The sequence below is a fragment of the Hibiscus syriacus genome, unplaced genomic scaffold (assembly GCF_006381635.1).
Source record: "Hibiscus syriacus cultivar Baekdansim isolate YM2019G1 unplaced genomic scaffold, ASM638163v2 tig00111394_pilon, whole genome shotgun sequence".
In the NCBI taxonomy this organism is placed as follows: Eukaryota; Viridiplantae; Streptophyta; class Magnoliopsida; order Malvales; family Malvaceae; genus Hibiscus; species Hibiscus syriacus.
The window spans coordinates 359,961-384,155 of NW_024063080.1; the positions used below are offsets into that span (position 1 = coordinate 359,961).

General features: G+C 33.9%; 2 protein-coding genes and 1 pseudogene across 2 annotated transcripts; 2 read left to right on the forward strand and 1 right to left on the reverse strand.

Annotated features, from left to right (window-relative positions):
• The first annotated feature begins 1,087 nt into the window (after positions 1–1,087).
• On the forward strand, positions 1,088–10,370 carry LOC120160901 (annotated as a pseudogene).
• An 828-nt stretch (positions 10,371–11,198) lies between these two features.
• On the forward strand, positions 11,199–16,018 carry LOC120160977 (uncharacterized RING finger protein C4G3.12c-like). Its single transcript, XM_039171291.1, has 5 exons — positions 11,199–12,335; positions 12,611–12,808; positions 12,893–13,044; positions 14,651–14,761; positions 15,767–16,018. The coding sequence occupies exons 1-5, from the start codon at positions 11,508–11,510 to the stop codon at positions 15,825–15,827; spliced, it is 1,350 nt and encodes a 449-aa protein (XP_039027222.1). The 5' UTR covers positions 11,199–11,507; the 3' UTR covers positions 15,828–16,018.
• Positions 16,019–18,318: 2,300 nt separating this feature from the next.
• LOC120160978 (pectin acetylesterase 11-like) lies at positions 18,319–22,668 on the reverse strand. Its single transcript, XM_039171292.1, has 13 exons — positions 22,584–22,668; positions 20,419–20,536; positions 20,256–20,338; positions 20,036–20,165; positions 19,860–19,939; positions 19,704–19,790; positions 19,488–19,612; positions 19,347–19,407; positions 19,191–19,250; positions 19,035–19,112; positions 18,800–18,905; positions 18,550–18,701; positions 18,319–18,471 (listed from the first exon to the last, which is right to left on the reverse strand). Exons 2-13 carry the CDS (start codon positions 20,525–20,527, stop codon positions 18,349–18,351), a joined length of 1,194 nt encoding a protein of 397 aa, XP_039027223.1. The 5' UTR covers positions 20,528–20,536; positions 22,584–22,668; the 3' UTR covers positions 18,319–18,348.
• Between the last annotated feature and the right edge of the window lie 1,527 nt (positions 22,669–24,195).

A 24,195-nucleotide genomic window follows, 5' to 3' on the forward strand; every position in this document is an offset into this window, starting at 1 on the left:
GTTGGACTTGGCAACCCAATCGCAACCTGTTGATGGTACAAAGGGCGTAGTTATGAAGCCGCCGCAACAGCCGAGCCAGACAGATCGTGTATCTTCACCTTCCATCATTTCATTCCTCATAAGAGCAGTACCAGACCGATTGCCTCACCAAAGAAAGATCAAACTGTTAACAACAGTCTGTTAGCCATGGCAGCATGATCGGAGGCACAACCCATAAATGAGTTACTCTATACTTCTCTATATTCCTCAAAATACATCCCAAAGTCAAACCTGGACATTAACACCAACAAATTCCCCTTCTGCAGCTGCCCGTAAGCTATAACTGCCAGCCCAACACATGGAACATTGACAATACACAAGTAACCCAATGCATTTCCCCACAAATTTTTGATCCATGGTTACCAGCAAAGTCGCTGCATGAATTCCAGTGTTAAAACAACACCCTTACCGACCCTGTTGTGCCTGAAGAGTCGAAGGGCTGTGTATCAATATGCTTAATAGAAATCACAGGAAATTCTTTTACATCCCCCGCTAAATCCAGAAGATCGTGAAAAGACAGTATCTTTGGGATATTATTTTACTTCATATATGGTGGTTGGTTTCGTCCAGGACCAGCAAAATTACAGGGAACTCGAAACCCTTACCTTGTCCAATAACTCCGGACAGTCACAACAAGCTTGGGATTAGAGTCTTTGACTTGTTGGAGAGTTCATGGAGGATATACAAGGGGTTGATCGTCATAGCATGGCGCCTATGGCAGTTACATCGAAGAAACAAAGAGGAAAGTGGGTAGATTGGGTAATGAAACCATGATTTGGGATTTGAGATTACAGATTTCTTGTTAGAATCTTTTGTTTTCTTTCATGCCAAACTCTTAGCCACTTATGGTCTAATTTTTCATATTATAAAAATAATAATAATAATTGCAGTGGTTGAACCACTCTTCCCTGTGTTTATTTATTTCCCATATTTAAAATTAAAGAAATCTAACCCCACCAATTGGGGTGTGACATTCTCGCCCTTTCTTTCTAGATTTTGGGTTTCCCTTCCTTGATCTTCAAATGCAGATTTGACTGCTTTTCAACTTTGAAGCCTCACCACTCACTCCTTAGCTCTTGCATTTTCAGTCTCCCAGGTATGTTCTCCAAATGCAGTGTTTTTTTGTTTCTTGTTAATGGGAGATTGGAACTTTTGGAATGGTTTTATATATATATATATAGATATATATATATATATATATATAATTTATTTATTTATTTATTTATTCTTTTAACGCCTGGGTTTATGAAATTACAAAAAAAAAATTATTCTGAGACGTTTTATATGTTGTTGGTGTTTGAGAAATGCATCTCTCTGGGTCTCTCGTTTACACATAATGAAGCCTGCTAGCCTAGTTTGCTTACTTACTGGTTGGTTCTTTTGGTTCACATTTCCAGCCCCATTGTTCATTAATGATCTTAATTTTGAAGTTAGCACACACCTTTTTTGTTAGGCTTTTCTTCTTTCACGAAAAGGGAGAACAAAAAAGGTTTTGTTAGGCTTTTCTTCTTTCGGAAAGAATAGGGTTCACATTTCCAATGTCATTGGCTTTTTCTTTAATCAAACCCTATTCTTTCTATTCTTCGACGGCAAATTGTAAACGTTTTTTCGGTGGACAGAGAGATATACGGGCGATTTTCCCGGTATATCACCGGTGATCGGTATTATTACTGATCTAACACCGGTCAGATTATATTTTTCGATCTAACACTCTTAACAGGAAAGCGCCCCCCTTACATCGCGTTATACGTTGATTTGGCGCCACGTGGAGTATAGTGCGCCCCTGAACCGCGCTATACGCTGACTGAATTACACGTGGGGTATAGCGCGCCCCCTGATACGCGCTATACGTCACGTAAGGGTATAGCGCAGATCAGGGGCCGCGTTATACGCCGTACCAAAATTATATTTAACGCGGTCCCTGATCCGCGCTATATCTTTTATCTGAATAATTACATATAGCGCGGTGCAGGTACCGGGCCTTATATGCTTATAAATACACTCTTTCGGCTCACATCTCCTCGCATCTCTCCTCTCTTATAAATTAATACAACAATTCCATCAACGAGTAATAATTCTCGCAATATTCTCAAATTTGATTTAGAAACTCGTGTGATTTTTCGTTATAAGGTAATTTTGTTATAATTTTTTAATTATACTTATTGTTTATTATCATTATTTGAAAAAATATTATACTAATTATTTTCAATTAATATTTAAGTTTGTAAAATTAAAAAGCGGAAGCATACGTCGAAATAGTTTTGCGGTGCAGGTAATAATATAAAATTATATTATTTAAATTATTTACGTTGATGTGTAAAAAAATTATTGTGTTATATTTTCGTTCATATATAATTTATTTAATCAGGTTTGTTTAAGTTATTTTTTTTGCAGATATAATATTGTCGCACTTTTAAACTCAAAGAATGGCGCGACTTTCAACTATTGTTTATTATGATGGTGAAATTCGAGAAGATGAAACCGGCGTTATTTTCGTATCAAATGAGCGTGTTAAAATATCATTCAAGAGAAACATACCTCTTGAGGAGCTAATAACGAAGATTTCGAGGAAGATTCATGTTGAAAGTAACAGAATAATGTTGTCGTTCTCCTAATAAAAGGATCTAATACACTGTCCTTCTCCTAAAAATAAATAATTACAAAAATTAATTCTTAATTTAATAATCATGCATTAAATGAATCAACTAATTATTACTAATAATTTAAATTAAATTAAAACGTTAAAATGTTACCGTATCAGGAAAATGTCGAGATATTTAATTCTTAATCTAATAACCATGCATTAAATAAATCAACTAAATATTACTAATAATTTAAATTAAATTAAAACGTTAAAATGTTACCGTATCAGCAAAGTGTAGAGATATATGATTTCCATCCGAGCGAAGTAGACTACCTTCCATTATATATCTGCAAAAGAATTATATTAGTAAAATATTAAATAAAGTAAAAACATAATAGTAAAAATTTTATAAAATATACCTTAAAAAGAGAATATTTGAGAGAAAATTAGAGAATTTGAGGTGATAAAAGTGATTGAGGATGGGGGTATTTATAGGGAGGATAGGGGTATTTATAGGGAGGATAGAGACGTTAAGGGTTGGGCATTTAGAGGTGTAGCGCGTCCCCTTCACCGCGCTATACCTCACGTGGCGTCAGATCATCGTATATCGCGGGACAGGAGACGCGCTATACCCACGTGGCGCCAAATCAGTATATAACGCGGTGCAGGAGGCGCGCTTTTCTGCTAAGGGTGTTAGATCGAAAAATATAATCTGATCAGTATTAAATCGATAATAATACTGATCACCGATGATATACCAGAAAAATCGCCTATACGAAGGAAGGAAAGTGATGACGATGAGGAGAGGACTGGCGTGCTGTACGCGCGACAGGCGGTTTAGCCTCGATTTTGATGAGCGAGAAGATAGTAAGTTTGTTATTACTTCACCTATTGCCATTTTAATTTTAAATTCTTTTAGGGTTATGGGAGTGTTGCTATTTCGTGATGAAATTTTCCGTTATTGATGCCACGTGATTCTAGTCTTTTGTTTTTGATTTTCTTTCTTAATTTTGTTTTCTTGTGCAACCATAATATATATAAACACCTAACCTAACACATTAACCTTTTAGCATGTCTATATCATGCACCTATACATATATAATACTTTATATTGATTACTCATATAATTTTAGGATATACATTTGGTCAAAAAAATGATAAAATAATTTTTAAAAAGTAATTTATAGATTTGATATATTTATTTTGATATGTGTAAAAGAGTGAGACATATAATGATAAAAATATATAAAAACCGTTGTTTGTTGCTAATAAGATATTTTGAATATGATAATTTTAAAAATCAAAAGGCACATCTTTAATGATACAGGGAAAATATTGTATTTGATGTGAATTTCATTTTCCCATTATTGTTAAAAAAATTGATCATTGGTAGATCTACTAAGTCGCGGGCTTTAGATTTACTAGAAGCACTCCTCTTTCTTTCTTTCTTTCTTTCCTTTCTAGGTAAGATTAGGATTATATCAATGGTTAAGAGATTTGTTATTATTCCTAAAGGTCTTGGATTCAAACACCGCATATGTAGAAATATAAATTTTTATTGTTGAAAAGTAAGAGTCATTGAACGTATACTATCTTTTATTCACCATCTCATAATTAATAAAAAAAAATTATCAAAGTGTGTGAGAATGAGTTGAAATGTTGAGTATCCATAACATGGGTCTTGTTTTGTGTTTTGGCCATTAGTAGACCTTCACTTGTATCAGTGACCGCCATTATCATGCAAGCAGCAATATATTGCTGCTATTTAATTCTTAGCAGAACATTTATGGTACCTGAAGCCGATGAGTGAATGCCCTGTTCCTCTCTTGCTCTACAACCGACGGGACACCCGTATTTCCTTTGTTTCTTTTCTTTCTCTACACATCATACGTTAAAGCATACACATTTATCTTTTCCTTAGGTTACTGAATTAACCGAATCTTATATATATATATATATATATATATATATATATATATATCAGTGAGAATAATTTGAATTTATTAGAAGAATTTTTTTATTTGGGTTAAATTTTAACTAAGTATTGATAATTTAGTGAATATAACATGGTTAAAAAGTAATTAGATATTAATTTTTAATGAGTTTGTACTTAAAATATGTATTTAATAATATATATTTAATATTTTTGGTTAATTTAATTAATCAATTTCAATTTGAACTAACCGTTGATCGAATATTAAAAAAATCAATTGTTTTTCGAATCGAACTAATTCGGTAATTGATTGTTTTAATCGAATTAATTTGATTCGGTCGATTAATTTAATTAAAATCGAGAGGTGATCACCCCTAAAAACAAACCGCTATCATTCTTCAAACCCAAGTGATTCCCAGTCAAAGTCCGGTGTTTGATGAGCAAGTATGATTGGAGCCCTAATTTGGTCACGGATTAAATTAGCAAGTAGGACAAATCTAATTACCATCATCTTCACTATGATTGGATCTCCTCAGTGGGCCCAAGGATTATGCCATAGTCATGGTATCTTCTACTTGCAAGCAAAGCAAAACAAACCACATGGGGCACGGGTTATCTCATTATTTGAATCCTTTTGGTTTTGTTTGAATTTGGAAGTTGAATGGTGGTGTTATTAGTGGGGGATTTAACAATTACAAAATGAGTATTTAAAAATTATTATACTTTTGAACAATTACTACTTAACGGGAGGGTAAAAGAAATTTTGCTCAGACTTCAACCTAAAGGAGAAGGAATATATCAAATGATAACTTTTAATCACTTACTTTAGAGATTGTTGACTTAATACTCTTTTTTTATAAGACAATGTGTATGTAAATTGAAAAATTCTACAACGCTCGCCGAGCGTGGATGAATACCGTTAACGATGAGCACTATTAAATTAATTTATAAAACGTTAAATTATAAAGTATTACATGTATAATTATAAATTAATTAGAAATCTAAATGTAATTTAATTAAAATACAATATTTATAAAACATTAGTTTTTAGGGTAAATTATATCATTGACTACCTAACTATTAACCTTTTTTATTTTAACCGTCGATTTTTTAATTTTGTCAATCAAGTCATATAACTATTTAAATCTTGTCAATCAAGCCACCCGCCGTTAAATATTAACGAACGATATGATATGATAGTTAATAAAATTTGTATAATTACACATTTAGTCCTCATTATTTATACATTCTATTAATTTGGTCCTGACTTTTAATTAATTCAATAGATTTAATCCTCAATCAGATGTTGACATGTGTCGCTATGTGATTGAATGTTTTTACTTAATATTTTTATTTAATTTAATATATTTTTCATCCAATCAAATGGTGCGTGTCACCAATTGAATGAATAAAAAATAAATTGAATTAAAAGCCGCTACTACCCAAGACATAAGGAGAGGAAACAAACGCCCCAACCACTAGGCTACACCATTCAAATAATAAAACTATCACGACATAATATATATAGTTAATGACAATAAAAAAGGGGAAAATGACCTAATAAGAACTCCAACACGAAATAATTGAATAGTACGATAATATGATATATATATATGTATACACACACAAATATTATAATTGATTAATATGTGAATGTATTTTATTTATATTTTAAATCATTTTAATGAAAAAAAATTAATATATTATAATTGAAATATAACGAAGAACTTTATTGACTTAAAATTTTCCTGATAGTTGAAGGCTTATTGTAGTAAGCATTTTAACTTATGCATTGACTTGTTTATATCCCGGTTAGAGTAAGATTTTTTATTTTAATTATTTATTCATTATATATTTGAAGAAAATTTTAGGGGAAACTTGATTTTATTGAATTAGTCTATTTTAATATAGAGTTTTTAAATAAGATTAGAATCCGATCGACGTTATAATATTTTAAAATATAAGATATGATATATTTTAGTTCAATAAAATTAGAATAATGAAGACAATTTATTAATTTAAAATAATAAAAATGATATATTTCAATTATAACATATTAAATTCACTTTTATTTTAATTTTTGCAACATATTCATCTATTAATATCCTTTAATTGGGTACCCGTTGACCGGTATTCGATTTCTTATATATTATTTTTTATTCTTAATTCACAAATTATTTCACCCTAACATTATAAGTTCTTAATTTTTAAAATTATTTCACAATAACATTCTAAATATTATTTTCTTAAATTATTTCTTTTAACTTCAAAATATTTTAATTTAATTGTATTTTTTTATTTTTTAATAAGTTTTATCTTCTAATTATGTAATCTAAATTTTTAAATTTTATGTGTGAGTTATATATTATATAACTTTAAATTTTGTATGTAAATTATTTTTAAAAACAATGTAATTTTAAAAAAGTAAAAAATATAATTCGGATACTCGTGATCCGAGAATGTGGGTATTCAAATTTTACAAAAACCTGATTTATGAGTATCCAACTTGACAGGTTGCGACACAAATCAACATTTTAATATATTAAAATCCCGAATACTCCCCAATTTTAAACACTCATACTTTTAAGGGATTTAGTGTATCCACCCCTATGATGGCAGCTATATATAATCACAATTCACAAGTTACAAACAAAAATGAAATGATGATCATTTAATTACTAATTACTAAGTTACGAACATTATTATTATTTTTTGACCGTAATAAACATTAAAAAATCTATTAAATGACACACGCCTATTTTTTATTTTTATTTTATTTTTTACTTTTAAATGGTAAACTTTATCATGTATTCTAGTGCCAATTGGCAAGGATGCTGTTATTATTGTTGTTTATCATCACATGATTCATTTGAGAAACATACATAGTTAAAATACCTCAAATTGCTAAACATGAAATGGGATTTTCAAAAGCATGCCATGCGGGTTTCCTTGTCTTGTTTGTCTTTTAGGAACGTCCATGAAATGTACCATCAGTACCTTTATTTACAATGAGTCCTTTTGCGAGCAGTGCTGCAGTTTTCATTTCATAAAATGGTTACATTTAATTACAACTTGCATGTCAAACAAATCTGTCATGAAAAAGCTTATATTTCTGCACAATGTTTATGTATTTAGAACAACATACACCAGAAACTTGAGCTCATGTATGTTTGCTTTCTACCTGCCTAAAGCTGGTAATGGCATGCAGACCATTTTGCAAAGGTTTTCTAGCTGATTATGTTCTATTTGTTGTCGTATGTTCCGACTTGATTTCAGTAAATGGAATATTAAATTTAGAATTTCAGGGATAATGAAATATAATGGTCTCGAGAGCTGCATTCTCAACAATCAGTCTTATGAGCATGAAAGCAGAACGAGCCGAGGAGATGGATGTGCATCGGATGATGATTCTCCAGCTGTTCTTCTAGCAAAGATGCGTTTGGATCATTTCTTCCAAGTGGATGAAGAGAGATGAACAGGGTTCGGATGAATGGGAGCTCTGAGAAATCCCCAAGCACTTTTATGTCAAAGAGAAACCTGCTTATCCCATTCAATTTTCAGATGTCGAGACAATGAAAGAACATTTTGCAAAGCTTCTATTGGGGGAAGATATTACAGGTGGACGTAAGGGCGTCTCTACAGCTTTAGCTTTGTCGAAGGCCATAACAAATCTCGCAGGTGAGCTTGTTTCGAGAGACTTGTGTATATTACCAGAAACTTATATTCTGGATTGGAACTTGGAAAAATATGTTTAAATAAGAAAAGTCATCGCACTTCATGTTGTAGTTCATTCATTTTGTCTCCCATCAATGGGAAACATGCTTAATGAGGAAGAGCTGCAACTTGAAAAGCATGTACATTTACGAAGTTCACCGTGGTTTCCTGTTATCATAGAATTGGCTTCTTTCATTAGTCTTCAGCTTATACGGTACACAAATTCGAGTGTGCAGCTTCAGTTTTTGGGGAGTTGTGGAAACTGGAGCCACTAGCTGAAGAAAGGAAAAACAAATGGCGAAGAGAAATGGACTGGTTCCTCTCTCCTACCAACTATATGGTGGAGTTAGTGCCTGCTAAGCAAAACGCTGAAAATGGCAGGACCATGGAGGTACTCTTGTGGTTGTAGGGTTCTGATTAAAATGACAATGTGCATTCTGCAATATAGTGTGATAAATTTCTCTTATGAGCAGATAATGACTCCAAAAGCCCGTGCGGACGTTCACATGAATCTCCCAGCACTTCAGAAGTTGGATTCATGCTTATAGTAGGCGCTCTCTTTAGTCTTCCTAATAGTTTGTATTTTCTTTTATGAACGCGTCCCACATTTACCTGATTAAATTTTTAATATTGTCAGGAAACCCTGGAGTCGATGGTGAATACCGAGTTTTGTTATTCAGAAGTCGGAAGCAAAGCAGAAGGAAGAAACAAGAGTGCAAGGGAGAGCAAGAGGTGGTGGCTTCCATTGCCACAAGTACCAAAAACCGGGCTCTCAGACACCGAAAGAAAGAGGTTGCAATGCAAAGGCAAGGTGGTATATCAAGTATTCAAGGCTGCAACATCAATTAATGAAAATGTCTTGCTTGAAATGCCTATCCCTTCCATAATTAGGGATGCCCTTCCCAAGGTGAGCATACTTATGTGATGTTATATAATAGCTTGAAGCCCTCAGCGCTGGTTACAAGCTTGGATCCTTCAGGGCACACACTTATATAATAGTTTGTATTGCATTTATGGCAACTCAATCTCATTCCCCATGTTTGCAGTCCGGGAAGGCAAGTATCGGTGATGAATTGTACAAGGTTTTGACTCTCGAGTCCAGCTCAGTTGAGGAAATGTTTGTTTTGTTCAATATAAAGTCGGAAAATAATGCTCTTGAGGCCATTAATAGGTTGGAAGCTGCTGTATTTGCATGGAAAGGGAGACTTACAGAACAAACTAGTGGTAAATCCCCAGTGCGAAAATCATGGTCTTTCATTAAGGATCCATTGTCTGGAACGGATAAGGCGGAGCTACTAGTGGACCGAGCCGAAGCACTTCTACATCACATAAAGAGTGCATATCCAAACCTTCTTCAAACTTTTCTTGATGCTACAAAAATTCAATATGGTAAGTTAAGTTAAGTGTGTTTAAAGTAAAATTTATTAGGGTAAAGTACACAAATGGCATTCTTACTATAGGATACTGCTTCGTTAAGTCTCCGACTATTAAAATTTACAAAATAATCCATCGACTATAGAGATTTACTTTGATAAGTCCCTCGACTATTAAAAGCTATAAAATTGTCATTCAAATATTCATTATGTTTCAAACTTGTTCTTTTCTGTTAAAAAATTAACGACAATATGAGTTTGACGTTAATCAGTTGACTGAGATATGATGAAATCTAATCTCATAATCTCAAATGATGATCATATCTCAGTTAGCATGTTAACGTCTAGCTTAGAAGATCATTAATTATTTAACGGAAAATGACAAGTTTGGAACATAATGAATAGTCGGGTGATCATTTTGTAATATTCAATAGTCGAAGGACTCAATAAAGTAACTCTCTATAGTTGAGGACTCAACAAAGTAATATCCTATAGTCGGGGACCATTTATTTACTTTACCCAATTTATTATACATACATGTGATGGCAATTTTTATTCTGCATTTATCTTTCACTACTGAATCCATATTAAAATGACTGGTGCGTAGGATGTTGGACATTCCATTCTGGAAGCATATTCTCGTGTCTTAAAGAGCTTGGCATTCAGCATAATGTGCAGGATGAGAGAAATACTGCAGGAAGATAGTTTGCTTAAGAGGGATGCATGATTTTACGTTAGGAATGATGAATTTATAAAATTTTAAAAGGGAGATAACTTGAAAAATTATAAGGGTCAAAAATGGATTTTCAACTGAAAATACAAAAAAAATCTAAATTATATAAAAATTTAAAACTTTTAGGGGCAACCCCTCCTTCCCCTCCCTCCATCTCTGCGTGCAACCCTGACTCAACATGGTGCTTTCCAGGAATAAAATTAGAGGGGAAGAACTGTGAATCTGATACTGACAGGGACTCAGGGAGTCGTACATGCAACACCAAGTACCAAGTAGGAGTCGTCGAGTTTGGTGTAATGGTAATGATACATGTGGTATTGTAGGAATGTCACCTTAATATATCTAATGGATTATAGAAGTATGGTTTTCAACACTGCTTTTGTAAGTGATTATCATTATTTAATAATATTTAATACATATGTTACAGATATTTAGACTTTGGAAGAAAGATAGACCGGATAAAAATTACAATTACCTAATAACTTTTCAAGGTATGTGATCTCAACTTGACGAGAAGTTGGAAGAACCATGGGATTAAAGGATTTAATTCTCAAGTACGTACCTTTTTCTTAAGTTTGGTAGAATTGAGTGTGAACATACTATTCATGAAGTTTATTTATATAATTTATTTTTATAATATTTATTTGTTTGTTGTACTCCTGATTTTTCGTAATTTTATTCAAATGAATTCGAATTGATATATGTGGCACGCTTAATTTTGATAGACGAGACTGCAAGGTCTCGAGGTCGCTCGAAATCAAATGAAACAAAGATTGTTACTGGGTGAAGAAATATTTGAAAAAGGAAATGAAGGGTGGCGGGAGGAGTGGATCCACATTGGGTGATGGAGGCAGAGACAATTGCTGCTTCCCCACACAAGACTCCAACACCAACAGAGGCAATTGCAGACTCCCTCCTTCCTTTTCCTTGGGGAAAGAAAAAGCCTTTTAACCTTACACGCTGTTTTCAAGACGTAACCATCCTTCAGATCTGAATACATATCCTTCCCTAAATAATACTTGGAGTGCCTTTCAATCACATCTTCCAAATGTCACTTTCTTCATTCAACCTGCTTTTCCCCCTTTTCTCTTTTGGATTTAGGGTGAAACTCAATTGAAAAACAACACTTAGATGGGATCCGGTGGGAGCAAGCATTGTTGCAGACTAGGCGGCGGAACAGAAATTGCATCTTCTTCTTCCTCGTCTGGCGACGCTGCCAGACGGAGAAGATCCAAGGGGAAGAACAGAGTTTTCCGGTCCTCTTGTCTGAGAGCGTTATCTGGATCTGAGTCTCCTAAACCTAACTTTCCCCATCGGAAAGAACCTGCGTCGGAGTCGGATCAGGTCAAAAAAGAATGTCGCAAAAAGGTTGAAGACGAAACGGCATCTCACGATGAAATGCCAACGCCTTGCGTAACTTCTGGTGGTAGCACTTCTGGTGCGGCCGCAACAGCTGCGCATCACTCTCCTTCTCGATGCCTCTCCGGCTTTAGCTTCCGATTAAGCAGAGGTAATAGTTTGGAGTCCTCCGCGGAATATCGTGTTTCTCCTACGAGTCTTTCAATGTTGAACCGTGGTGACAATTCTGTCACACTAGAACCTCAACAACCTCCCCGCAATTCGTGCTCTCCGATTATCGTCAATGATGCAGATGGAACTGGAGAGGCTATTGAAAGCAATGCTCGTTTTAGCAGAGCCTTAAGTGTTGGAAGGCTTCGTGATCGTGTTCTTGGTAGAGCTTCCTCATTCTTCCCTTCGCAGCAAGACATACAACTAATTACTAATCAAACTCGGGAATTAGCTACCTTTCCATCCACCACCACCACCGATTCCGCTCTTGATTCCTCCATCGTTTCCCAGAATGAAATTGAAACTCCACGATCCAGAGAAGCCAGGTATCATGATTTGTTCCACCACAGATCCAATTTCCTTGAAAGGAGGAGAAGAATACGATCTCAGGTTTATAACTTTCTTGCTCCCACCACCTTAATCACAACGCTTTTTAATTTAATCTAAATCCTGGTGATTAGTGGACAAAGTTGATGATAACTCAACTTTCTCCATTAACAATTATAATCAGAACAATCAGTTTGGCTAAGGCCTGTCCTGATGCTTTATTTAGGGTTTGCCTGCATGCATTACGTTCTGCTGTAGGTTCTTTGAAAAATTATCCATCTCACAGAATGCAGATCCTTGTCTGTTTACTTTAGTCACTGACCTATGAACTGCACCAGGTCCGAGCTCTTCAACAGTCAGGAAGCCATTTTGAGAACTTATCAGGACATGAAAGATCTTGCATTTTATCTGGTCAACACAGAACTGGTCAATGCGCATGTCATGTAAATAATCAAAATTCTAGCTCAAACGATGACACCACCAGTGCTAGGTCTAGCGTGTCCAGAATTGTTATGCTAGCTGAAGCTTTATTTGAGGTGATTTTTATTTGTTATTTTGTTGCCTTCTCGGAGTAAGCCTCCACGTTTCCATTGGAGTCATATTTTGTGTATTTTAACTAGGCCCTGGATGAAATTCACCAGCAATCGTTGGTTTTATCTTCTCAACCATCTTTGTCTCCAATTGGGTCTGTTCCTGCACCAAATGAAGTTGTGGAATCACTTCCTCTCAAAGTATACAAGTCACAGAAACTTATGAATGATGAGGCTGTGCAGTAAGTATTTACTTTCTTCTACTATGCTAAACCGTTAACCAAGCTGTCCATTTGATTTAACTTGTATGGGGACGCCTTTGACAAATTATTAGTTTTCAAGTGTGTATGTTATTTGACTGAATCTAAAATCATGGCCTTAAATATATATTCAGGAAAAGTTAATCAAACACTACATACAAATTAGCTCGGAGTTCAAGTAGTTTTCAATTAATCTCTATAACATTAGATCTCTCATGCTTCTTCAATTGTGCTTTAGGAGTAAGATAGGCATTGCAGAAATGTGTTCTAAAAATTGGTATGAAAATTATTGATTACATCTTTACTCTTGCACTAGTTGTGAACATGGATAGGAAAATGTTATGCGAGCATAATATGTTCTTCTCTTGCCAAAGAAACATTCTAGTCTAAACGTCTAATATTTAGACTTGACTGAAGATGCAAAGTATGCCTGAAATAAATTAGTTTCTGGGGGATAATTGAATTGTGAATATGAGTTATAATTGCATTAGACATGACGATAACAAAGCAGCAAGGAATGAGAATGGTTACCATCTTAGATCAGACTAAGTTTAAAAACATGTATAATCAGGTGAGAGGAAACATAAGCTATTACAGAGGAGTAATAGCTTTGTGAACTTTGTAGATCTTTGTGAAGATAACGAGACAACTTAACTTGTATCTTAACTAGAAATTAAGATAGAGTATGTGACAGCATTAGTGATATGGTAACTGGAATTTTTTTCTTTTTTGGGATAATTGAGGGTTGAATGGCACAGTCAATATTCGACTAGCTAATTTAATAGACTATTTAGACCTGAAAGAATGGTTACTAGTTCTGTATTATGGGGACAATGAAATACTTGCTCTCTTTGGTCGCTAAGTTATCAAGCATGCTTCCAAGTTATATTTACAAATAGATTCAGAGTATTTTGCATCTGAAACTCTTAGTGAGCTTGCTTAAACAGAGTATATTGTGCATAATTGTTGGCAGACCTCATGGGCAATATCCTGTGTGGATTCGTGACTCTAATTCGGTGTTATATTACGAAGTTCAACAACATTAATTGATCTGTGTGATGACTCATCGGGAAAGGAATGTTAACTCATGAAGAATAATTTATTTGCCCTACCATTTACCCACAATATCATTTAAGATGAGTTCAATACACAAGTTACAAGCATAAATGACGAACTAATTTTACTTTAAACTGTTAGGTTTTAGCAACCATGTAATCATGGTCTTTGATTTTTTGAAGTGTGAAAATTTGAAATATAGACTTGATAAACTTGGGGTAATATGTATGAATAACCTGGATGTAATTGCAAATGTGAAATTATCTATGTGAAGCATATAGAATAAAAGCGTTGAGATTCACATGATAAAGTAACACATATCTATCTTTTTGAGCATTGATGCTGCAACTGTCAGTCCTGCTAAATCACCTTGCTAGAGGTCAAGACCTTAAACACTGCAATTGGCAAGGGGGGATGGTTTTTAGGGGTCGTAACCTTTGTGCTTTTTTTTTCAAGACTTTCCAATGGAACTTGTATGCAATCAATCATGTGTTTTTTGTCCTAATTTTTTCCCCTCCATTTAAATTAACAGATGTTTCATCTGCCTTGGGGAGTACGAGGAGGGGGATATCATTCGGAGATTGCCTTGTAATCATGAATTTCATAGAACATGTATCGACAAGTGGCTCAAGGAGATTCACAGGTATAAGATGATTACCTTTTATTGAAGTTAATTTTTATTTAACATGACTAAATATTTGATTAACGTTGTTCCATATAAAATAGGCATGAATTGCCAATGGCTTTTTGGTAAATAGCTTCTGTTCCCCTGAAGGAGAACATCATAGGTTGCATGCCATATGTTAGGTTACTACCTATTATTAAGAAGGCTTAATACAAAATAAACTGCCCAAACTATACCTTTTTTCTCATTTAGGTGGTTAAATTACTTTCCGGTCAATCCAGGTGATTACTATTACAAACGTTATCATTTTAAGTGTCTTGACTATAATGGCCGTTAAAAAAGTTCGTTAAGTGACATATGTTGCATTTATATAATATTGAAAATATTATTTTAAAAAAACAACAACACAATCCCCCAACCTGTGTCATCCCTTGTAACACCCCCCTGCGCCATGCTTGCCATTTTGCCAATTTGTCGAGCAGCCAAAGGCTAATAGGTGGCCAAACGATCTACGGTCACGGCTGATCATAGGGATTTAGGAGATTTTTAGGGATTTTGAGTGTTTTATATTTTAGAAATTTAGGGATTTAAGTTTAAGAATTAGGGGAGTGGAGCGACGGCTGGTCACTGGGTGGCCGGTGACGATTGGGGTGACTGTTCGTCAATAATTGGCTGCAATTAGGACGGCAGCAGTTGGTGTTTGGATTTTGGAATTAATGTTTTTAATATTTTCTGGTTTTTTTAAGATTTAAGAAAAAAATGGAGTTTTTTATAAAAAAAAATATAAATTTTAAGTTTTTTATTTCAGATAAAAATTTCAAAATTCTATAAATGTGACATGTGATAGATAACATAAATTTTTAACGGACGTTACGATCGAGGCACTTAAAATGATAAAATTTGTAATGTTAGGTACTTAGATTGATCGAAAAATAATATAGGTACCTAAATGGAGGGTTAAATGTTCCCTTAGGCTAGTGTTAATAGAATTGCAATGAGATTAATATGGTTTTTGGCTTGTAGGGTGTGCCCTCTTTGTCGAGGTGATGTATGCGGACCTGATTGGATGCCTACGGAGAAGTAGAGCTTCTAGTTTGTTTATACATAATTGAGCATTGGCAACAGACTTTGGTGAGCATTGGGAACAGACTTTGGTGAGCATTGGCAACATAATCGAACATGAATATGAACGAGTGTGTTTAATAAATCTCATCTGTGATCAGTTTCATCACTTTTTGGCTGCACAATAAAATGATAACATAAATTTTTATTGTTCTTCAATGTTCCCTTATTTTTACCAAAGAAATAGGTATAATGCTGCAAACTAGAATTTCATTATCCGTCACCACCGCATTACATTACATCCAATCCCATCCCATCCCTTGAATTTTATGAGACTATGATTCTCTCTTTCATGCTCATTCATTGGCTATATGATCAGATGTTGCAATGGTCACCGACTGTGGAAGCCACTTGGATTCAACAACCAAACATGATGCTATGGCACGAGATGCTAAGGCCAATTAACCCTTCATACCTGACTAAAATGAATGGCGTAACTAGTGAAATCCCAGCCCCCTCATGTTATATCTATGCTTATGTACTCGAGTGCTCTTATTCTTAATGTCGTTCATAACATGTGAAGATTAACAAACTTACAGCGCAACCAAGAGAAACACTATTACTACATAACAAATTTAATTTGTATTCCACCATTTCCTCCTCGATAATCTGATACCGCAAAAGTTCTACATTGAAAACTTCTGCAGTCTACTCTTCTCTAACTACAGAATGCACCCACCTCACCAGGTGAATGATCTCCTCACCACCGGTGGCATGTATTGGTGATTTTCCAGTTAAGAGCTCAAGTAACAAGACCCCATAACTGTATACATCAGATTCTTGAGTTGCTCTCCTAGTGATTGTTACTTCTGGTGCACGATAACCCGCTATTCGCATTGCAGGTGGAGACATTGGACTCATCACTGCTGCCAAACCAATATATGAGACGCAACCGAATCCTTAAGAATTCAGGAAAATGTTGGAAGCTTTTATGTTTCCATGGACTAGTTTTCCATTGTTTTCTGCGTGCATATAAGCAATGTATTTTGCAGCACCAATGGCGATTCGAAGTCTAGTTTCCCAGTCCAAAGGTCTCCGGCCTTCTCCTATTTTACGTGAAATATTACATATGCATAAAGGATATAATATTGAGGAAACTAAAAACTAGGGATCAAGAAACCAGTGAGTTAACAGATAGGGTTAACTCTTATCTTATCTTATCGAATCATGATTCATCATTCTAAAGCAAGCAAGATAGATAATTCAGAAAGATTGAAGTAAGAGCTGAGCTGACGATGGAGATTAAGCACATCAACTCACCATGTAACAGAGCAGAGACACTTCCTCGGTCGTAGTAATCATGAACCACGAGTTTCTCGTCCTTCGAATAATAATATGCCCTAAGCCTGGACACATTCTCATGCCTGACGCTTCCGACTGCCTCCACCTGTTGCTTGAACTCCTATTTTCTGGATGTTATCTCCTTCGGCCTCTTCACTGCAATTGCTGTAGCATCCTAAGGTTGTTATAGTCGTTTGAAATTATGAAATCATATTTTTTCATATATTCAATCTAGGTTGATCCTGACTATTTTTTGACCCGGGACAAAATTAAAATGTTGGGCCCCTAATTCAAAAAAAAAATAAAAAAATATGTAATATAAAATTTTAATTAGAGTTTTTATTAGAAGTGTACCTATTTATTAACATTAATACAAAATTTCAATAATTACAACTTACATCTTAATAAATTTATGGGTTCCATTTTTTATTTTACAGTTTTTAAAAAAACATTATCTTATTTTACATTTTTTTAATTTCTTATCAAAAATAAAAGAAAATATTATATTAATAATATTTTTAAATTTATGGGCCTGGGCGGGTACTCCTTTTGCCCTAGCTCAAGGCCCCACCCAAGGTCGATTCTGTCTCAATCAACAGTTTAATGTTCTACTTAGTCTATTAATTTCTTTTGACACTTTTTAAAAAAGAAATAGACTTTATCTTTTTTTTTTGTCCGTTTCGATTTCCAAAGCTTTGCCTTGATTAATTCAGTCGCACACCTGGAATTGCTTACCACTTAATTTTCTACATGCACAAAGACTCAAACACGAGATTTATTTAAGTGATATCAAGTTGCTTACCACTTAAACAAATCCTATATTTTAAAATGTATTTAAAATAAAATTAAAAATTCAATTTTCTCATTTAAAAAAAAAAATCTTCATATAATTAAAAATTCAATTTTCTCATTTAAAAAAATTCTTCATATAATTAAAATTTAACCCTTCAATGAATTTTCTAACTCCGCCCGAACAATTAATATATGCAATTCTTTAAGAAAAAAAGACTTAATAAAATCTTAACCAACTCTGGAATTGGCAATTACATAACGTTTCATGGATAAAAATACTAGTAGTAAGCTCAAGCAACTTTATTTGTTTCTAAGATCATACACTTTATCCAATAAGATAGATGTAGAATTAGACGTTCCAAGAAATATGAACAATGTCCATAAATTAATAATGCTAATAAATAAATAAATTATACATCCAGCCCCGATTCAGAATCAACTTTTGGACAAGTAGGGTTGCAAGGGTACGGGCAATCAAGTTTTTTTATGGTGCTCCGCTCATAATACCAGTCTCCCACAGCCTTCGCAATTTTCTGCATGCGACGACATGAAGTTCATGTCATGACCGCGACCGGTTAAGGTTTATAAGAGATGAGTATCGAGTCTCTTACCGTGTTATCCACTACCGGAGAAGTATCGCTCGACCATGTTATCTGCTTCCCTATTTGACAGTGAGCATAGCAGGAATCTATGAACATTCCTCCTGACGAAGAATTGAGGACACCAGTTGTATTAATGGCAAGTAAGAACTCATCCCTGAAATCTGTATCAAAGATAAGACAACAGTTACTTTACTTCATCTGGCCTTTCATCAAGGAGACAGGTCAACGATATATATACATGTTGCAGAATCATTGTCACCTTGGATGACTTTGAGCTGCGCAGGTGTACACTTGTTCAAATCAAGCTTGCAGCTTTTCCACGCCTTAGCTTTGTCAGCAGCACTGGGAGCCAAAATGTTCTTAATCTGATGAAAATTTAAACATATGCTATCATTAGAGTATGTAACGTAGGAGGATCATAAGGAATCGTTATTGTGGGTGCATAAAAGCAAATGCATAGCGATATTGGATTCAATATCGGCTTGACAACGGACCTGCCAGGAGTCGTAAGCCGAATTTATGAAGAACATTGGTGTTTGCATGGTCTGCACCACGTACTGTGGGAAAAAACACTGCAATTTTGCAATGAAAACTGGTAAGAATGAAGTGATAAATTAACGAATTAACGGAAGGGACAACGGTAGTCGTACCAACTCTGGTCTTGTTCCCATTCTTGAAGTGCAAGACGCCGGCAAGTTCTTAATGGAGTCCTGCACGGGACATTACATCCATAAGTAATGTGTCTTGTTACAGAAAAAGCAATTATTCATGAAGTCCGCCAAGAACAGAAGTAATCAAGACGATACGTGTAATTTAGCCACTTGGCTATAGAAATTTTCAATGTGCTGTCCTCCGGAAACGTCCTTCCTACAAGAAAAGCATTCCTTTAATGTCAGATGAGAGATATGTATACATAGAGTAAAGAAGGTCAAGGTCTCTGAACTCACGCATGGATGAAGAAGCCGGCGTCTGAAATGCATTTCACTTTAGTTGTCGCGGGAAGGAGATCTCGGAATCTGTCGCAGTGCAATATCGAAGCCAATCCACCAGCAGAACAGCCAGAAAGAATGGCCTATTTATTGTGTATACAGATTCCAACAAGTTATGAACAAGTAGAAAAAAAGGGTTACTCAAGGAATTAAACAAGCTCAGCAAGGTCTTACATTGTTAGCGTTTTGCATTCCTTTTGCTAAAAGATCAGCAATGATAGCTTCAAAAATTCTATTTCCTCTGAAGAAGAGATTATTAGCCTGATCACACAACCGTTATGCGTCAACACACGTACAAGCTTAATTTCTCAATTAAGTGAAGTAACTTACTGGATTGACAGCCTCGACATCGCCTGTGAATGATGATCCATCGCAGTACCTAACCTTAATCCGGTTCCAATTGTAGAAATCTAATTGTTTCGATAAAATAAGTGTGTTAAGATAAAAGCATTCGATTGTGGTCGGACTAAATATGAGGCAGAGGGAAATTGTCAGATCCAACCTACCTGGATTGGATTTTTGTTGGCTGCTCAGAAGTCCAGAGAAACCAAATTGCTTCACCATTAGTTTCGATGACCCTAAGTCGGTTTTCTTACGAGAAAGGCAAGTAGCGACATCTTCACACCATCCTCCACCCTGTTAGGTCATTGTGAAAGTAAATACACGCCACAAGCAAGCAACACGATGGCCAGTGGTCGGTCGGTGCAAGATGAGAAAAGGACTAACCTCCATGTGAACAATCCAGTTATTAACACCAGTGCCAGAGCCCTTGTCAAAATGGTAAGCTGGTGGGCTGCCATCCAAACAAACTGCACAACACCATCAAAACCATAAAAAAACATGTACATAAACATATAAATGACATAGAAAAACAAAGGCGATCCCCTACCGGCTCCTTTCGTTGCCGCATCCTGCAGAAAAGTGATTCCTACGCTAGCGCCTTCAGCTTTCAGTGATATAATTGTAAGCACACAGGCCAGAAGACTTGACCCGATCATTCTGCCGTGCTGCATTTACTAATTTACAGTCAGTGTCGGAAAAATACTGCTACTACAGCTATACTTTCAGAGTCTCGTATCGTATGTAACCCATGAATTCATGTATAAATAGTCGTACGTGACCCATGAATACATGTATACATGAATATATACACTTAATCAACATTACTAGCATTACCTAAACATCTTTATCAAGTTAATGACTGGCAACTAACAGCATCATTCATCTAGAAATAAAGCTACCATTAACTCCAACCACCGCACATAATCATCCGATGTGCAGATCAGATAACACTAATTTCATCTCATCATTTCTGATAATCAAATGCCGGAACTCACTGTTAAACCAAAACAGGGACGGGTGTCGTATTTTATGTTGGGGAACGAAAACAAGTTATCAATTGAAAATACAAAGAAAATATCTAAAATATATGTTAATTTGAAGAAATGACCATCCAGCTCAGTTGGTAGAGCACAAGGTTCTTAACCTTGAGATCGTGGGATCGAGTCCCTTCGTGTTAGGTGTAGCCTACTATCTTACCTCCCCTTACCACATACATATGGGAAAAAGGGACAGCCATTTCTTATATGTTAATTTGAAATTTTCAGAGGAGACGACTAAGAGTCAGAGACTTTGTTAATTTAAAAAACGAAATACTGCAATAACAACCGAAACAGATAATCAACGCAAATAATACTAGAAATACTGCCAGACAAATATATACTGAATGTAATTAGTTGGAACATAAAATTCCACACACATACATACCCATAGGCCATATGGTAATATTTAGGGAATCAAATACAATGACAATACCATAGTATAAGCCATGATGAAGGCCATGCATGTGAGATGAAACATGTTGATGTTGATATGTGAGCTTAAACGGAGAAAACGTGCTCTATTTCTTTTGACCAAAGCTACTGATTCTCCTAAAAAAGTTGCAAGTCACTTATAAATAACTTATATCCCGGATGCAATGAAGGGGCAGATAGGAGAAGTTACCCTTAAAAATTTTATAAGTTTATCTCCTAACATAAGATCATACGTATGTTGCTATATGTAATCTACTAAACTTTACCTAGTTAGACCTAGGTTTCTTTATGTAAAAATTAATTTACAAAGCTATTGTATTTATTACTTCATTACCAAAAAGTTTACTAAAGAATTTTAATAGAACCTAAGCTAAATATTACCGAATAAAATCTATGGTATATATACTGCTGCGTGAGAACAATATGACATGGGCAAAGGCAGGCCTGAGCTGCCCATGAGATAATGTAGTGGAGAGAGGACTGAGATGTACAATCTCATTAAATAAAAGGCATAATACCAAAAATAGCCCTCCAAAATTTATCGAAATGATAGCTTTGATCCATATTCTTTTTTTTTTTAGCATTTTACCCCAATATTTCACTTTTGGATAAAAAAAATTCTCTTTATAGATGAAAATCATTAATTAACACAGGATTAACGCTTTAAATATGAGACTCTTTAACCTAAAACAATATTTTGAGAGTTAAAATGCTTAGAAAAAAAGAATAAATGGCAAAGTGATCATTCTGTTAAATATTAAAGATTTTTTTACCTTAAAATAAAAGGTTATTGGTCAAAATATTTTAAAAAATAAAATACAAGGTAATGACTATTTTAATAAATGTTAGAAGGCTAATTTTGATATTATGCCTAAATAAAAGTTAAAAAAAACATAATTATGATAACCAGACAAAGGCCATGAACCCAAAAAAATAGAAAGCATCCGACAAAGAAGATTGAATCATCGTGCTACTCTCTCCACATTCAAAAACCGATCAAACACAAGCAATACGACAGCAAAAATAGAAAGGATCCGACAAAGAAGATTGAATTTTAAATTTTCAGATCCACCCCTCCGTGTCTGTCTGTGTGATTCTAAGATAAAACTGTAAAATGAGAAAGATATAACAGTAAAAATGAAAAGCGAAAACGCAGGCAAGCACAATGAGCAGAGCATAGAGCGCTAAGATAAAGGATGTAGGAGGATTGTGCAGCCGAAGAGAAGGGGTGTAAACTTACAGAGAGATGAAATGAGAAATTTTGAAGTTGAGCAGCTGGAGAGAATAGCTATAAAGTTGCGATTCCCAAACAGAAAATGGACACCTTACTCTTAGTTTCTTCTTATTACGAGCAAGATGAGTGTTTTGGTCGAGTCTTAACCATCTCTCATTTCATTTATAGGCCTCATCACAGTTAACGCGTGCCAACTAAGCACCCAAAAGTCAATCTTAAGTCCACAGATCAGTTGTCGGTGAGATCCATTTTTATTTAGGGTAAAGTAATGTTTTTTTTAGTATTTTATCATTAAAATTTATAAAATAGGTTTTGATTATAAGATATTATTTTATTGATTCTTTTAATTATTAAAAATTATGAAATGATCATTTGATTATTTATATGTTTCAAATACGTTAATTCTTATTCAAAAATTGATGATTATCTAAGTTTAATGTTAATTTATTTACTTGGATATGATAAAATTATATTTAATTGATGTCTACTGCACCATCGTTGCTTTTAAGTACTAACTCACTAACATAATATTTTAAGTATTGGCTTGAGGGTATAATGTAAACAACTAATCAATCCATAAAATACAACTGAAACGGTTATGAGATCAGATTTTATCATATCTAAACCAACAAGTTAATGTATAGTTAAGACAATAGTAAATTTTTAACCAAAAATGATAATTTTATAACATATAAATAATTAAATGATTATTTTATAATTTTTAATAGTAAAAAATTTAATAAAATATGAAAGATATTTTTAAACTTTTTAATACTAGAAAACTCAATAAAGTAACGATTAGGGACCAATTATGTACTTTGATGGATACAACCATCATTTGTTTGCATGCATGGCAAAAAGGTCTTTTGGATAACGACACATAAATTTTAAAAGTTGGACAAAATTTAATTAAATCGCAAGAAATATAGGTCAATGTAGATTATCCCTCGTACCTAGAAACTAATCCAATACAAAGAAGAAAAAAGATCATTTAAAGTTTCTTTGAAAAAATAAATTTAGAATTTTAATATTTAATATTATTGTTGAAAATATTTATTTAGATACTGTACTTTTATAAATTAAAAAAAGAGTTAATTTAAATATGTTCAATTTCATTAAAATTATGATATATGAATTAAATTAACATAGTTTTTAATAAAAAAAATATGATATATAACAACTCATTAGTAAATATTTTCCTTTATAAAATATGATTTTAAATATTTTGAATTAATTAATATGAATTATTGACTTAAAAAAAGTATCTTTCAAATCATGTATTTTTATAATAGTGTAGTATGTTTAAATATTTTTAAGTAAAGTAGGAACCATGCGACATTACCGGTTAAAAAGATGGTTATTATCTTTAGAGATATTGGATTTGAGCATGGCATCTGTAAGGGTATTTAAACGTTCATTGTCAAATAATTGAGATTATTCTAATCAAATATTACTTTATAATAACCTCATACTAAAAAAACATTTTTTAAATAATTTTTCATTTAAGTTTAAATTTTTTTGTAAAATTTAATTTGAATATATATAATATATTTTGGATATTTAAATTATATACACTATAACCATTAGATGTTAATAATAAATAAATTAAAAATAAAAT

What these genes read in the sequence shown, in the direction of transcription:
- LOC120160977 (XM_039171291.1), top strand. Translation starts at nt 11,508, where the DNA reads ATGGGATCCGGTGGGAGCAAGCATTGTTGCAGACTAGGCGGCGGAACA. An exon ending in GGAGAAGAATACGATCTCAG is followed by an intron (nt 12,336 to 12,610) that starts GTTTATAACTTT and finishes GAACTGCACCAG; the next exon opens with GTCCGAGCTCTTCAACAGTC. An exon ending in ATGAATGATGAGGCTGTGCA is followed by an intron (nt 13,045 to 14,650) that starts GTAAGTATTTAC and finishes TTAAATTAACAG; the next exon opens with ATGTTTCATCTGCCTTGGGG.
- LOC120160978 (XM_039171292.1), bottom strand. Translation starts at nt 20,527, where the DNA reads ATGATCGGGTCAAGTCTTCTGGCCTGTGTGCTTACAATTATATCACTG. An exon ending in ACTGGATTGTTCACATGGAG is followed by an intron (nt 20,166 to 20,255) that starts GTTAGTCCTTTT and finishes ATGACCTAACAG; the next exon opens with GGTGGAGGATGGTGTGAAGA. An exon ending in CGGCTTACGACTCCTGGCAG is followed by an intron (nt 18,906 to 19,034) that starts GTCCGTTGTCAA and finishes AATTTTCATCAG; the next exon opens with ATTAAGAACATTTTGGCTCC.